General features: G+C 37.2%; 1 protein-coding gene across 7 annotated transcripts in view; it reads right to left on the bottom strand.

Annotated features, from left to right (window-relative positions):
- LOC106868589 (uncharacterized) overlaps window positions 1-15,000 on the bottom strand; it is a 143,193-nt gene that overhangs the window by 101,009 nt on the left and 27,184 nt on the right. For 5 of the 7 annotated variants that reach the window (XM_089360457.1, XM_089360455.1, XM_089360451.1 and 2 more), the window contains one exon: window positions 1,442-1,688. In XM_089360457.1, the coding sequence (XP_089216583.1) occupies window positions 1,442-1,633 (192 nt within the window). In that variant the 5' untranslated portion in view covers window positions 1,634-1,688. Of the gene's footprint in view, window positions 1-1,441; window positions 1,689-7,651; window positions 7,732-15,000 lie in introns of all 7 variants that reach the window. The other 2 variants (XM_089360456.1, XM_089360454.1) reach the window with 1 other exon arrangement.

Genomic DNA, 15,000 nt, shown 5'->3' with positions numbered 1-15,000 from the left:
TAGGCTCTCAAAGTGGGCACTACCACCCCCTGGTGGGCATTGAGATGATCCAGGTGGGCACTGGTGCCAAAGGGAGAGGTAGAGAAAAAGGAGGCATTGGGAGGAAGGCCATGGATTGGGGAGGGGCGTTATCATCATCAACATCATCATCATCATCATTATGAATTTATTATAATATATTTATAGTACTGTATACAAATTATATAATATTACATTAAACATCAAATGATTCATAATATATATAAATTAGTAAGATTTAAAATATTTATTTATACATAAAAATAGGGGTGGGGGCACTGAGGGTATGATGTAGCCATGAGGGGGGCACTGCGACCCCAAAATGTTTGAGAACCTTTGCTCTAAAGCGTAAAAAGGAATTTGTAGAGTTCTCTTTGCAACCGTTTGAATGTATAAAAGAAAAATTGAAGCCAAGTCAGACTCAAGTATTCAGGTTGGTTTTGAGCCAGAGCCCCTATTTCGGTTTTCATGTCCCTTAAGCAGCCGAGAGATCAATACTCACCAACTGAATAGACACGAGTCCATTGCAGAATGACTCTCCTCTCCACCAATGCCCCCCACCTACCATTAGTATCATTTTTATCTGGGTGTACCGGAGCAACACGAAATGAAATACCTTGCTTAACGACATGATCTGATCCAGAATTAAATGGAAACAAGGAATAAATTAGCAATTAAATATTGCAGCTGATTTAACTTGTCTGAAAGTAATTATACAGTGAGCCTTAACCCTTTCCAGGCACATTGTGCAGATCCAGAAGTCGTCCCATTTCTGCTAATTGCTCTCTCCTCTATCAATTTTATTATGAAGGCAAAGTGGGGACCCTTTTGCCTTATAGGGGCCAAAGCAACCCCACTAGTGGTGGTGCTTGCACACTCTCTAAATTTGTATGGTCTTCTTCTTCTTCTTCTTCTTCTTCTTCTTCTTCTTCTTCTTCTTCTTCTTCTTCTTCTTCTTCTTCTTCTTCTTCTTCTTCTTCTCTATCTCTGGTATTTGAGTACTCTTTTTTCCACCTTGTTTCACATTTATGTGTTTACTCCGGTATATATGTATGTGTATATATATGTTAGTGTGTGTGTGTACACACACACACACACACACACACACACATATATATATATATATATACACACATATATACACGTATGTGTTTTTCATTTGTGTCTGTCCTCTCTTCACCCCTTGACAACCAGTGCTGGTTTGTTTATGTCCCCATAACTTAGTCATTCAGCAACAGACACCAATAGACTAAGAACCAAACTTTAAAATAAATCAAAATATAAAGAAATGCTGTGGTCGATTTGCTTGACTAAAACCTTTCAAGGTAGTGCCCCAGCTTGGCCACAATTCAATAACTAAAGCAAATAGAAGACAAACGTAATGGATAAAGCAAAAAAATATATAAAAAAAAGACTCTCTCACCTCCAATTTCAAGCATTTTTGGATGAACAAATTTCTTTGATTTTTGGGTTGGATTAATAAAGACATCTGCTTCATTTCCATAAAGTTTAAAGAGTTTTTGCTGCCATTTAATGGAAGCAGAATGGTTAGCATTTGGTAATGATTCATTTGGATGTAATTCTGTGTTATTACTGAGATAAATGTCTTCGTCATTGTCTTCTGAAGTTGTGATTACCTGAGAAGATTCTTCGAAATCAGAAATCGTTGCCTGAATAACAAGAGAAATACAATATGTCAAGTTGCGAAGAACATGCAGGAAGGACATGGCGAGGTCTGTTTTTCTATAAAAGCTATGAAATTTTATGTTGATGTAAGCTGTTGATTATGCTAAGAATAAAACGATGATGATGATGATGAAGGTGGTGAAGATGGTGAAGATGATGATGATGATGATGATGATGATGATGATGATGACGACGATGATGATGATGATGAAGATGATGATGATGATGATGATGATGATGATGATGATAGTGGTGAAGATGACGATAGCAATGTTGATGATGATAATGATGTTGATGATGATGATGACAATGTTGATGATGATGGTGGTGGTGGTGGTGGTGGTGATTGTGATGATGATGTCCTCAATGTACTCACACATCTGCCTTGACGTTTGGCCGTCCAGTTGTTCGATCAACTGAATGACCTGCTCTCTGAATTAGCAATGCAAAGTGGCTGAGTATTACATAGACACCAGACTATCATCAGCATCATCATCATCATCATCATCACTGTTATTGTTGTTGTTGTTGTCATCACTATCACTGCTGCCATCCTCACCACCACCACCACCACAACTACCACCACTACCACCGCCACCTCTCAGTCACAACCACTTCTATCATCACCACCACCACCACCACCACCACTGCCACCATAATCACTATGACCATCTCTAACAGCAACGCCACCATCACCACTAACAACACCAACAAGAGCAGCAGCAAGAACAACAACAAACACCTCCACCACCACCACAACCACCACCACCACCACCACCACCGCCACCACCGCCGCCACCACCGCCACCACCGCCGCCACCACCGCCACCACCACCACCACCACAACCACCACCGCAGCCACCACCACCACCACCACCACCACCACCATTAGCACACCAAATGACATTTATAAAATAGGGGTGAATGAGTGGATGAGCCTTACATTTTTGCATTTTCTTAAATTGCCAAATTGGAAAAAACAAAAGAGAGATAAGGAACAAGAAGGAAACAATTTCCTGCTCGTTTTGGTCAATAACTTCCTGGCGGGGGGGGGGGGGGGGCTGGGAAAGTCAATTTAATGACAAGCTAATGACAATCATTAGACAAGCTGAAGACAATGGGAGGTGGCGCTGTAGGGAGTCGAGAAGTGGGCAAAATGGCAACAGCAGGTTGCAAGTAGAAATCAAGTGATTTCTTGACTTTGCAAATTAACCTTTGATGTGTCAAAGAAATAGACAAAAATATAAAAAAGAAAGTAAAAGACAAAAAAAAAGCCATTGAGTCAGATTCAGCATGGTTGTCCAGGTACATCAAAAATAAGACCCCCCCCACACACACAACCAGGGGATGTTTTTACCTTTCGTTGTCACTATGTCATTAATTATGACAAAGGCAGGTAGGAATTTCCCTCAACCCCTGCCTACATTTGGTTTAATGAGAAGAACATACATTGACAAAATAATAATAATAATAATAATAATAATAATAATAATAATAATAATAATGATAATGATAATAATAATAATGATGATGATAAAAATATAAAGATAAAGATATTATTTGATTTGTTTAATAATATTCATAGGATGTTAATATTAAGTGCAAAATTAAGTGTGTATATGCTGTGGTGATGGTTGTTGTTGTTGTTGGTGGTGGTGGTAGTAGTGGCGGCGGCGGCGGTGGTGGTGGTGGTTGCGGCGGCGGTGGGGGCAGCGGTGGTGGTGTCCTTGATTGTCCCATCTACGTTTAGCCCCCTGTGGGCAACTAAAGAAATAAATATTTGATATGAATGCATTAAATAATGTAGTCCTAGAGACACTAATACGAAATGGGCGGGGAGTCAAGGCTGAAATGCTTTGGAATATAAACAACTTAAAACTTTATATAATGGTCATCACCATCATCATCATCATCACCATCGTCATCAAAGCTGTCATTAGCATCAGCATTATTACTATCATAGCTGTTGTCATCATTAACATCATCATATTCACAATGAGTTCCCAAACAGGAACAAGTTTGTGAGAAAGGAATATAGGAAATTTGACTCCAATACATGACTGGTACTTGTTTTCATCACCTTTACAGAGACAGAAGGTGAGATCAACCTCAAATATATATATTACAGAGGTGTACTTGCATACCAAGTGACCTGGTCTGAGATCGTGTGCTGGAATGAAAACAATTACAGCGTGGAAGGTGTTTATAAGCCATTTAAAAACACATAAAAACTGTTAGATTCACTTCAACATTTAAGTTTAATTTACCAAAATATTTTTGTCGCTTTAAGACTGTGACCTCTTCACTGACAAAATTCCATGCAGCACGGAATTTTGTCAGTGAAGAGGCTTCTTTCAGTTTCCATCTACCAAATCCAATCACAAGACATTGGTTTGCAGTGGGACTCAGCTCAGACCCTTACGATTGCAATGCAAACCTCTTTACCACACACTGATGCCTGCACCTATATATATTGACCAATAAATATTTGAAGGGAACAAAAAGAGGAAACAAAAACGCCCTCAAAGAGTTATGTTTGTAAAAATGAAAAATTCTGACAAGAATTAAAAGTTTATGAGGACCATTTGACATTTTTTATTCTGAAGAAATATTAACAGACAGTCTTAATCAGGAAAAATAAAAACGTGAAACAAATCGACAAAAGAGAAAAATCAATTTTTGCACATTTGTGCTCAGAATGTGGATGGGTCACACATTTTGATTTCTTAAATTATAAACTCTAATGAATTGGTAATTTGGAAATAATTAGAAATTTTCAATTATTAATTTTGTAAATTGCATCTTAAAAGTGGTGAGCTGGTTGAATTGTCAGAGTGCTGGACACAGTGTCTAGTGATATTCCTTCTGTTCTGAGCTCGAATTCTGCTGTGGTCAAATTTTACTTTTCATCCTTTTGGGGTCAGTAAGGTAAAGTACCAGTCAAGTTCCGGCATCAATGATGTCAACCAATTCTCTCTCGATTCAAAATTTCTGGCCTTGGGACAAAATCTGAAGCCATTAAAGATAGTGAGCTTGCAGAACCATTAGCACAGTGGACAAAATGCTTAGTGACATTTCTTTCAGTTCATTACATGCTGAGTTCAAATCCTGTTGAAGGCAACTTTGCATTTTATCCTTTCAGGGTCAAAATAAAGTACCATTCAAATACTAGAGTCAGCATAATGAAACTAGCCCCTACCCATAGAATTTCTGGCATTGTGCCAAAATTTGAAACAGGTTTGTAAATTATATAAATAAAGAACAATTTCTAATTATTAATATTTTTGTCACCAGTTTGGTAATAGTCACTATAATAAGAAGCCCCCTTAATTTAAAACCCATTTGATAAGTGCCATGTTTGAAAAACTCAGCCTGTAAGTCACTTTATAACTTCTGCTGGTTAAAAACTAAAACTAAAAAATATTTTTGTTTATTATAAATATCAATGGTTTTCTTTCGCCAAATTCTTTTCCAACATCTCTCTCCCTCTTGGTGCCCTCTTTGTGCTGTGTCTCTTCCATGAACTTGAAATCTTCTCAACCAGAATACAGTTGAACGCAATGGAAAAGGCCATCATTTGGCAGAGAAGTCATTGCGGTTTGTCTATTTACTATTAATCAACCAAAGTCTCTTCTGCTAACACTTGATGTTTCTGCATAGTTAATAACCATTCATTGCTCTCATTAATTATGTATGGAATTTTTGTCGCACCACTTCAATACTGGAAGCATCACATTAGAAGCTCTACATCATCTAACCATTACTCTGCTCAGCAATATTCGTTTCATTTCCCTGCAAAAGCACTCATTCCATAAATGTTTTGTTTTCCAAGAAATTACCTTCACTTTTTGATAAAGTGTGGCTCTGTGGTTAAGAGGATTACTTCCCATTGGGCCAGTCCCATTGCATGGCACTTGAGGCCCAGTTGAACCAAAGTCCCATGTAAGTGGGTTTGGGAGACGGAAACTGAAAGAAGCTTGTCTTATATATGTGTTTACATACACACACAGATGGTGCATTCCAGAAAGTTTGAGATTTTCGGGTGAAGTACAAAAGCACAAAACTCTAATCTCCTCCAAAACAGGACCCACTGACTTCATTGCATTTGCTGTTGTGCTTCAGTTACTTCATGAAGGCCCCATGGAAGTCTTCCAAAGTGAAGATGTCCAGCAACCCTCATCTTCTCCTTTAGTTTGGCAGAGAACCAAAAGTCACAGGGAGCAAGGTCTGGGCCTTAAGGAGGGTGAAGAACAGTTTTAATGCCCGTCTTTGTTGAGCAGTTGTTACCAGAATGGAATTGTGGACTGGAGCATTGTCTGGGTGCAGGTGTCACTGATCCAACTGGAAGAACTCAGGCTTTTTGCAACAAAATCTCTTCTTGAACTCCCTCAGAGTACTCTTTGTTGACTGTCTGGCCAGAGAGAACTCAGTTGATGGAGACAATGTCCTTGCTGTCGAAAAAGGGGATCACCATAAGCTTCCCATTGAAATTGCTTTGTCTGGCCCCTTGTACTAGCAAAGAGACAGATGTTCAGCTCCTACAAGTTAATCCAGAAGCAGTCGAGCATTTTTGCCCAGTTTAACACCAAACTGTCTTCAGTTCCTGCAAACTGGTCATCTGTGACCAGGAGCATTTAGTAGGGGCTGCTCAAACTGCTGTTCAAGCTGTCCCCTTCAACCTGGAATCAAAAAAAATGTTGGCAGGTCAACTTATTAGATGTAGTGTATTACTCTACTAAAATTACAACAATCTAGAGCAGTTACAACTGTCACTCTTGAAAAGTCTCAAAACTTCTGGAATGCACCTCATGTGCATCATCGTCATCATCATCATCATCATCATCGTCGTCGTTGTCATCCTTCTTTAATGTCCGTTTTCCATGCTGGCCTGGGTTGGACAGTTTGACTAGAACTGGCAGTTGGAGAGCTGTACTAGGTTCCAGTCTTGTTTAGGTTGGTTTCTTTGATTGGATGCCCTTCCTAATGCCAACCATTTATACAGAGTGTGCTGAGTGTTTTTAATGTGGCATCGGCATCATTGGTTTCTACATGGCATCAGCACAAGACTCTTGCAGACCAAGATTGCATTGTCTTACATCATTTTATTCCTTCTGGAATAATACTAATGGTTTCTTCGAAACATATGTTGGAAGTATAAAGATTTGAATAACACCTGCGTTTAACTCCATTTATTTATTTATCGATGTTATACAAAAACATTTCACTATATAAGTACTTTATTAGTAGGGTGTTACATCCTTGGTACTTGTGTGAATTTTTGCTAGCCTGGTAACTATTTATTTATATTTTCTGTGTTATTTGTAAACATTGAAAAAATACACATACGTTTATATATATATATATATATATATATATATATATATATATATATATATATCTCTTTTACCTTTTATTTTTTACTTGTTTCACTCATTCGACTGCGGCCATGCAGGGGCATCACTTTGAAGAATTTTAGTTGAACAAATCAACCACATTAAGTATTTTTTAAAGCATTCTGCTTACTCTTTTGCCAAATCACTAAGTTACAGAGACATAAACACACCGACACCGGTTGTCAAGCAGTGGAGGGGGACAAACACAGACACGAACACTAAGACACACACACACATCCAAGCAGGTGCCACATTAAAAGCACCAAGAACACACTGTAAAGTTGTTGGCATTAGAAAAGGCATCCAAATGTAGAAGCGAAATAAGACTCTGGTGCAGATCTCCTGCCTGATAGCTCTGGTCAAACTGTCCAACCCATGCCAGCATGGAAAGGAGACGTTAAAGGATGATCATGATGATTTGTCATAATGTGTGCGTGTGCGTGTGCGCATGTCTGTGTCTCGTTAATTGGAAACCAGCCTCCCTCTTCGTAGAAGTGGTGATGCTTATGCTTGTGGTCTTCCAAGGAAACATTTCCGAACTAGGGGAAAATTACCATCCTTGGAAACTGGTGAGTACTGGAAACAGGAAGAGCTTCTGGCCAGGGAAATTCTGCTTCAATGGATCTTGTTTGATCTGTGCGAGCATGGAAAAGTAGATGTTAAAACAATGATGAAGACGACGCTGATGATGATGATGATGATGATGATATTACATACGTATATGGAATTATGCAGAGAAACACACACACACACACACCCTTGCACAGATGCATTTAGCTGTTATTAACTTCTTCCTGTTGTTTATGGTTTAAGTTCTTTTTGTTTTGTTGTTTGTTTTATTTTTAATTTCTCTCCAAGTTTTCTCTCTCTCTACAATTTCTGTCATTCTATTTCTGTTGAACAAAAGGCACGCCATTTATCGTCTCATTAATGATTAAATCATTTAAAAATAGAATAGACTTCACACGCACACACACACACACACATACACACACACACACACACACACATATTCATCTACTATCATTTATATACTCTAAAGAAAATATATTTATAGATCATATTTGTGGAAGTGTATCTGTGTATAACATACATACATTTGTGTACTTACATAACATACATACACGCGCGCGCGCACACCCACACACACCCACACACACACTCCTCCATTCCTTTATTTGCTTTTGTCGTTAGACTATGGCCATCTTGGGGTTACTCTTTTAAAGGGTTTTACTTAATAACATCAATTCCAGTTCTGTTTTACAAGTCTGGTTCTTATTTTTATTGATGTCTCTTTGTTGAAGCACATGGTTTCATGATTTCCAAAAGTGTTGTGAGAAACAGAAAGCAGGAATTATGCAATATTTTGAGTCAACATACTCTACTCTCTCTTTTACTTGTTTCAGTCATTTGACTGTGGCCATGCTGGAGCACCGCCTTTAGTCGAGCAAAACGACCCCAAGACTTATTCTTTGTAAGCCTAGTACATATTCTATCGGTCCCTTTTACCATACCACTAAGTTACGCGGATGTAAGCACACCAGCATCGGTTGTCCAGCAATGCTGGGGGGACAAACACAGACACATAAACACACACACACATATATATATATACATATATACAACGGGCTTCTTTCAGTTTCCGTCTACCAAATCCACTCACAAGGCTTTGGTCGGCCTGAGGCTATAGTAGAAGACACTTGCCCAAAGTGCCACGCAGTGGGACTGAACCCGGAACCATGTGGCTGGTAAGCAAGCTACTTACCACACAGCCACTCCTGCGCCTATGTCTAACATGTCTAACATTCCATGATAGCTGTTTCTTTACTCGGATATCATGCAGTTCGAAGACAGCAGAGATTCTGCACAGCATATATGAAGATTCCATGAGTGGAGGTAAAATTTCTGAAAAGTTCCAGTTGCTATTTAAAAAATTTTTTTTTATTAGATCATTCCATTTGCTTAGTATAATCCGTAAGATTATTTTTTCCGCCATCTGACTTGAAAAGAATTTTCTTACCATAGCACACATCGGATACATTTGAAGGACGACACTAGTTTTACAGAGTTGTGACAAATATTACATTGCGCCAAATTTTTCCATCTCATACTGCTTCTGAAATTGCAAAACTCATTAAGTAAATATAAATAATCTTTCTTTGCTTCTATGGAGCCAATTTTCATTTTTAAAAAACCTATATTAAAACCTTCCATCAAAAATTTCATGTTAATCTATGTTTCAAATACTGGTTAAATAAAAACATTTTATTTCACTAAATGCTTCATTATTTTCAAAATTGTTTGAGTCAATGTCATGTATTTCAATAGAAATATTGTAACAAAAAGGTTGAAAATTCCTAGGAAAAATAGAGAAGGAATTTCCTGGAGAAATGTTCCATTCTTTGTTAACCAATCCTTTAGGAAGACATAGTTGGTTTCCTTCTTGAACCAATAGCATGGAAATTATAATGAGTTATATAAAGCAATCATACATTAGGCTAGTACTGTAGTGGATAGCCTAATTTGCATATTTGTACTTCTCATAGCTTGAGGCTTTGTAATGTTTCAATTTATTTCATTTCTTCTTGATTATGCTGTGTTGTGCATAAAATAACGTATATATATGTATGTTTATATATACATATATATCATCATCATCATCATCATCACCACCACCACCACCACCACCATCGTCATCATTTAACGTCCACTCTCCATGCTGGTATGGGTTAGACTGTTTGACTGGAACTGGTAAACCAGAGAGCTGCACCAGGTTCCAGTTTTACTTGGCTTGCTTTCTATGACTGGATGCCCTTCCTAACACCATATATATGTATGTATATATTTATGTATGTATATATTTATGTATGTATCTCATTATTTCAAGATTTCTTGCCACTGGTGGTGGTGGTGGTGGTAGTGATAATGATCACGATGGTGGTGGTGATGATGAAGATGACAGTGGTGGTGGTAATGATACTAGTGGTGGTGATGATGGTGGTAACGACAATGATGATGACGGCAATGATGATGTGTGCATGTGTAAGGCTAAGCCCGCTTATAGATCCGTTGGGTCAATGGGTTCCTCACAAACTTGTCATAAAACTGTGCACAAGTTTTAATTTTTGATACAGGATTATTAATATATCTTAATTAATTCTTATGTATTAATTAGAGCAGTAAATTCCTTAGATCCATTGACATTTATAGAGTTTTCTCCTCTCATTTTTCGTAATCTAGTGTGTGATTATCGTATAACAACCAAGTCCAACGAATAAAATGATAATTATGTGACCAGTATCACACATACCAGTTGGTGTTAATTAGTAGAGAGGGAGCTTAAGAAAAAAATAATGTTTACCGTAATGTTGGTCAAATAGCAGCTTTGGCATCACAAAACCAAATTACGTAGAGAACACAGTTCTTGCTCTTCTTGGTAATTGTCTGAAAGTGTTTTGGTCACAATGAAACTGAATTCACGTGTATGTGTGTGTGTGTGTGTATATATATATATATATATATATATATATATATATATATATATATATAAAATGAATGGTTTACACCTGGTAGCTTACTGGTAAAGCACGGTTACTTTGAGAGTGATCGTTAGGTAAATAACAAATGAAAGACAGAAGATGGAATATACGAGAATTCATTATTAATCACGACAGTTGTTTCGACACATCTAGCCTTGATCTCTCAGGGGTGGGACACTCAACAACTGGTTCAGGAGCATCCAGTGGTGCAGATGTATCTCATCAGGTGATAAATAAATTTTAAAAACTCGTTAAAATCATATTCTCAAGCAATTTCATAATTAATTGATAAAAAAATTTAGATTGCAGAACAAACATTCTAATTTTCTTTAAATAAAATATTAGATTCCATTGTTAGTCTTCTGTTTGTTGTTTGTGCTGTCAACTGTTGTTTTTCTTGCTAGTTATTGTTTTCTGTGTTATATAATGTTATGCATCATCGTGACCCTTGGTTTATATGCATGGTCAACCAATGAAAATGGGTTGTACTTATACCTCCAAAGCAACAGTTTCTCTAACATTCCACTGTCAAGAAATTTGCAACTTTCATGTTTGCTTACAAATTTGTAAATTACTTTATTCGTCTGAAATTTGTTCAGCAGCCTCCAGCTTATATTTAATGACAAAATTTTGTCTTTAATTTTTATGTTTCTTCATAATATATTATTAACATTGGTTCATTATTACATCTAAAGCAGACTGTGTTCGTTTTTTTTGAGTTACTTGGTAATTCGTTTAACCATTTTATTAACACAGTGCAGTTGGCTTACGTAATACATTTTCTGTGTCATAAATTTGTTTTCCCTGGCAGAGGCATAGGAAGTGACAGTTGGGAAGACAGTCATCCTCTCACTCCTGGATCAAAATTTCCTTTCTTATCATGCCTGTTAATTAAGGTAGCGATACCAAAGTTGTCTTTGCCCCAAGCCCAGATGTTGAAATCCCTAATTACGCTGCTGTTTGCAAGAAATGATATTTACTGCATTAAAGTCGGTTCTCGATTCTCCTACATTGAATCTACTAATTTATTTGTACAGGGTGTTTGAGAAGTCACTGTGAAATTCGATGACCAATTAGGGTTCTGTAGTTTCTTGCTGAACAGCTATGCGAATGCTCTGTTTGCAGTGATCAAATATTGGTCCTGGCCATTAGCTCGCTCCCTCCCACAAATGAACAATGTCTGCACAGGGGCACAAAGGATTCATCTTACATTTCAAAATACTTAGCTACTTCTTGATTCACCCCCAAACAAGGCTTTCTTTCTCAACAAAAGAAATACAAAAACAAAAACCAAAAACAAACCATATAATAGCTGTATATATTTTGTGAACAAACTTAATGATTGTTAGAATAAAAGTTCCAATAAGATCTTAGCTAAACCACCTCCTAACATGGAACTTAAGTAGTGGGGGAACATCATAGCCATGTGTTGAGAGTCACAACTCATTTCTACAGCTGAAACAACTGGAGCAACATGAAATTAAGTGTCTTGCTCAAGAACAGAACACATAGCCTGGTCTGGGTATTGAACTCACAATCTCACAACTGTAAGCCCAATGCTCTAACCACTGAGTCATGTAGCATCATACACACACACACACACATACATATGTACATACATACATACATAGGTAGGTGGGCTTCTTTCAGTTTCCATGTGCCAAGTCCATTCACCAGACCTTGGCCAACCAGGAGCAATAGTGAAAGACACATGTCCAAAGTGCCATGCACTGGAACTGCATTCAGAATCATGTGATTAGGAACCCAGAAATATACCACATGGCCATGCTCATACCTTCAGATATAAATATAAGACATTAGATTTAGTCTAAATTCTGAAACGGTATGAGGTGGTCATGGCTGGAGACAATTTGATTGTAGTTCTGTTCCACCAGGAATGACCAGCGGCTGAACAACAACAGCAACAACAATTTATTAGAATTGCTAAATATAAAACATGTAATTTAGTTCGTCTAAATATAAAAAGAGGTAATTAATCAACAATATCTATATGAAGCCTTAGTGTCCTTTATAATTACATCATAGAGGATTTTAGATGCTATTTCGGTGAAAAAGTACCGTCTGTCCTTATTGCACTGAAAATTATGTTGCTTAGTCAGCTTCCCTGACACAATGAGGCAGGTTTTCTGCCCTCAATAATTACATTGTCTGCATACCACATAGATTTTTTTTCCATTGTGTTCTTCTATCCTCATTATCTTTCTTCCTCTCTCTCTATCTCTATCTCTATATATTTAATGTTATTCTGGGTGCACTAGGACTTGCTTTCTCTGTCAGAACATGTGTATGCACACACACACACACAAAAGTACACACACACACACACACACTCACACACATGCACATACACATGCGTGTATGTGTCTATGCATACACATTAAATATGAACAAGATATGTAAATAATGACTATACATAATATGCAAAAATCTCTCTCTTTTTCCTACTTCCCTTATCTTAATATGCGTGTGTGCGTGTGTACGTGTGTGTGTTTGTGTGTGTGTGTGTATATATATACAAATACATACATACATACTATATATATATATATATATATATATACATATGTATGTATGTATATGTGTGTGTATATATATATATATAGTGTTGGTTAGAATTCTATAGATGCCTCTGTATATTCTAAAGTGCGTTGCAGCATTGAAAGCCTCCACTCTTAATGCTCAAGCAATTTACTAATTGAACCGGCAGCCATGAATGCATTGTAGATACGAATATATATATGCAATATCTTTCAGTTGTTAGTGTTAGTTGCTTTATGGGTATTGTAGTCGTCGGGCGGCGGGGGGGGGGGGGGCTTCGTGTGTGGCTGTGTGGAAGCTCACTTCTCAACGGACGTGTTCTTTTTTTTTTTTAGGTTCAATCCTACTGGGCAACCACTTGGGCAAGTGTCATTCACTCTGGTTCCAGGCTGGCCAAAGTCTTATCAATGGATTTGCTAGAAAGAAACGGAAGCATATAAGGGACCTGAAAGAAATCTGTTGCGTATACACACACACACACACACACACACACACACACACACACACACACACAGGGGTGTGTGTGTGTGTCTTGTCTTGATTTTGTAAAGCTGTTTTCGCAGCTACTCTCCTGCATTCAAGATTCTATTAGAATTTTCTTCAGGTTAGGTAGCCCATCCTGCTCAAAAGATCTCTGAATGAGGGTTGTTTAAGGATGTTGAATGAAACACCCACGTTTCTAATGGTGAATTATTGAAACTCCAAAGAATTCCTCTCAACACATGGCTATGATGCTCCCCCACTACTTCTGCTCATGATCAGAGATGCACATATCGTCAGCCCCCAAGGGACATGCTCAACTGGTTAAGGTCAAACAACTGACAAGCAAATCTGTGGTATTGAGCAGAATATTTACTGTAGCCCATCCTTTATACCAAGACAAAACAACGTACATGATAACACTTCCAATCAGTTAAGATGAGAAGCCATGAGAGCCACTGCCTGGTACTGCATCTGGGCATCTATTATTATTATTATTATTATTATTATTATTATTATTATTATTATTATTATTATTATTATTATTGGTAGTCTCTTGAGGTTGAGAAAGGTAGTTGCACAATTCCTTGTACAGATGAATTGTTTATGGTGACCAAATGTTTGTGTTGAACATTAGCTCACTGCCTCCATCAGCTTGATGTTGCCTGTACAAATGTATGACAAGCTACAAGTCAGATGTCAAAATGACGGCATACAGTACAAATGCAAAAAAAAAAAATACTGTTATGCATTTCTTTTTTCTTCTACTGTAGTAGAAATTTTAGTTGAAGAATATTGTGAAATTAAATTGCAACAAACTGAACTGAACTTGGAATGTAACACTAGACATCTTATGACAAGCAATTCAATATAGTCGAATACGAAAACTTTAAGATACAGAGTATGCTATGATGTTAAGTAAACCATCTCTTATGATATATAATAATGGAATCAAAGTCTAGCACTCTAATTATGAAGCTACCATGTCATTTCCAAAGATTTTCGCATTATTTGATGGTATTGTATACTATGCATGGGAATAACTTATATCTTTTCTATCTAATATCATCCAATTTTCTCATCTTTTATTACCTTACTTTATTGACCCGGCAAGATATTAAAGCAACTCACTGACAGTCATAATTATATTTCCTACTTTATCAGTTTCATATGATTATATCCCCATGCATTTTTGTTTCATGTTCTTTAAATACACAACACCCTTTTTGTTTAAATATTTTGGTTTTCACTGAGGTCGGGTATCATTTGACATTTAACATAAATCTATACGTCTACATTGATTTTATTTTAGAGAACTCCAGACC

The sequence above is a fragment of the Octopus bimaculoides genome, chromosome 11 (assembly GCF_046866305.1).
Source record: "Octopus bimaculoides isolate indiv1 chromosome 11, ASM4686630v1, whole genome shotgun sequence".
NCBI classification, from domain to species: Eukaryota; Metazoa; Mollusca; class Cephalopoda; order Octopoda; family Octopodidae; genus Octopus; species Octopus bimaculoides.
The sequence above is the reverse complement of the archived record's forward strand: the minus strand, read 5'-3'. Positions and strand labels throughout refer to the sequence as shown.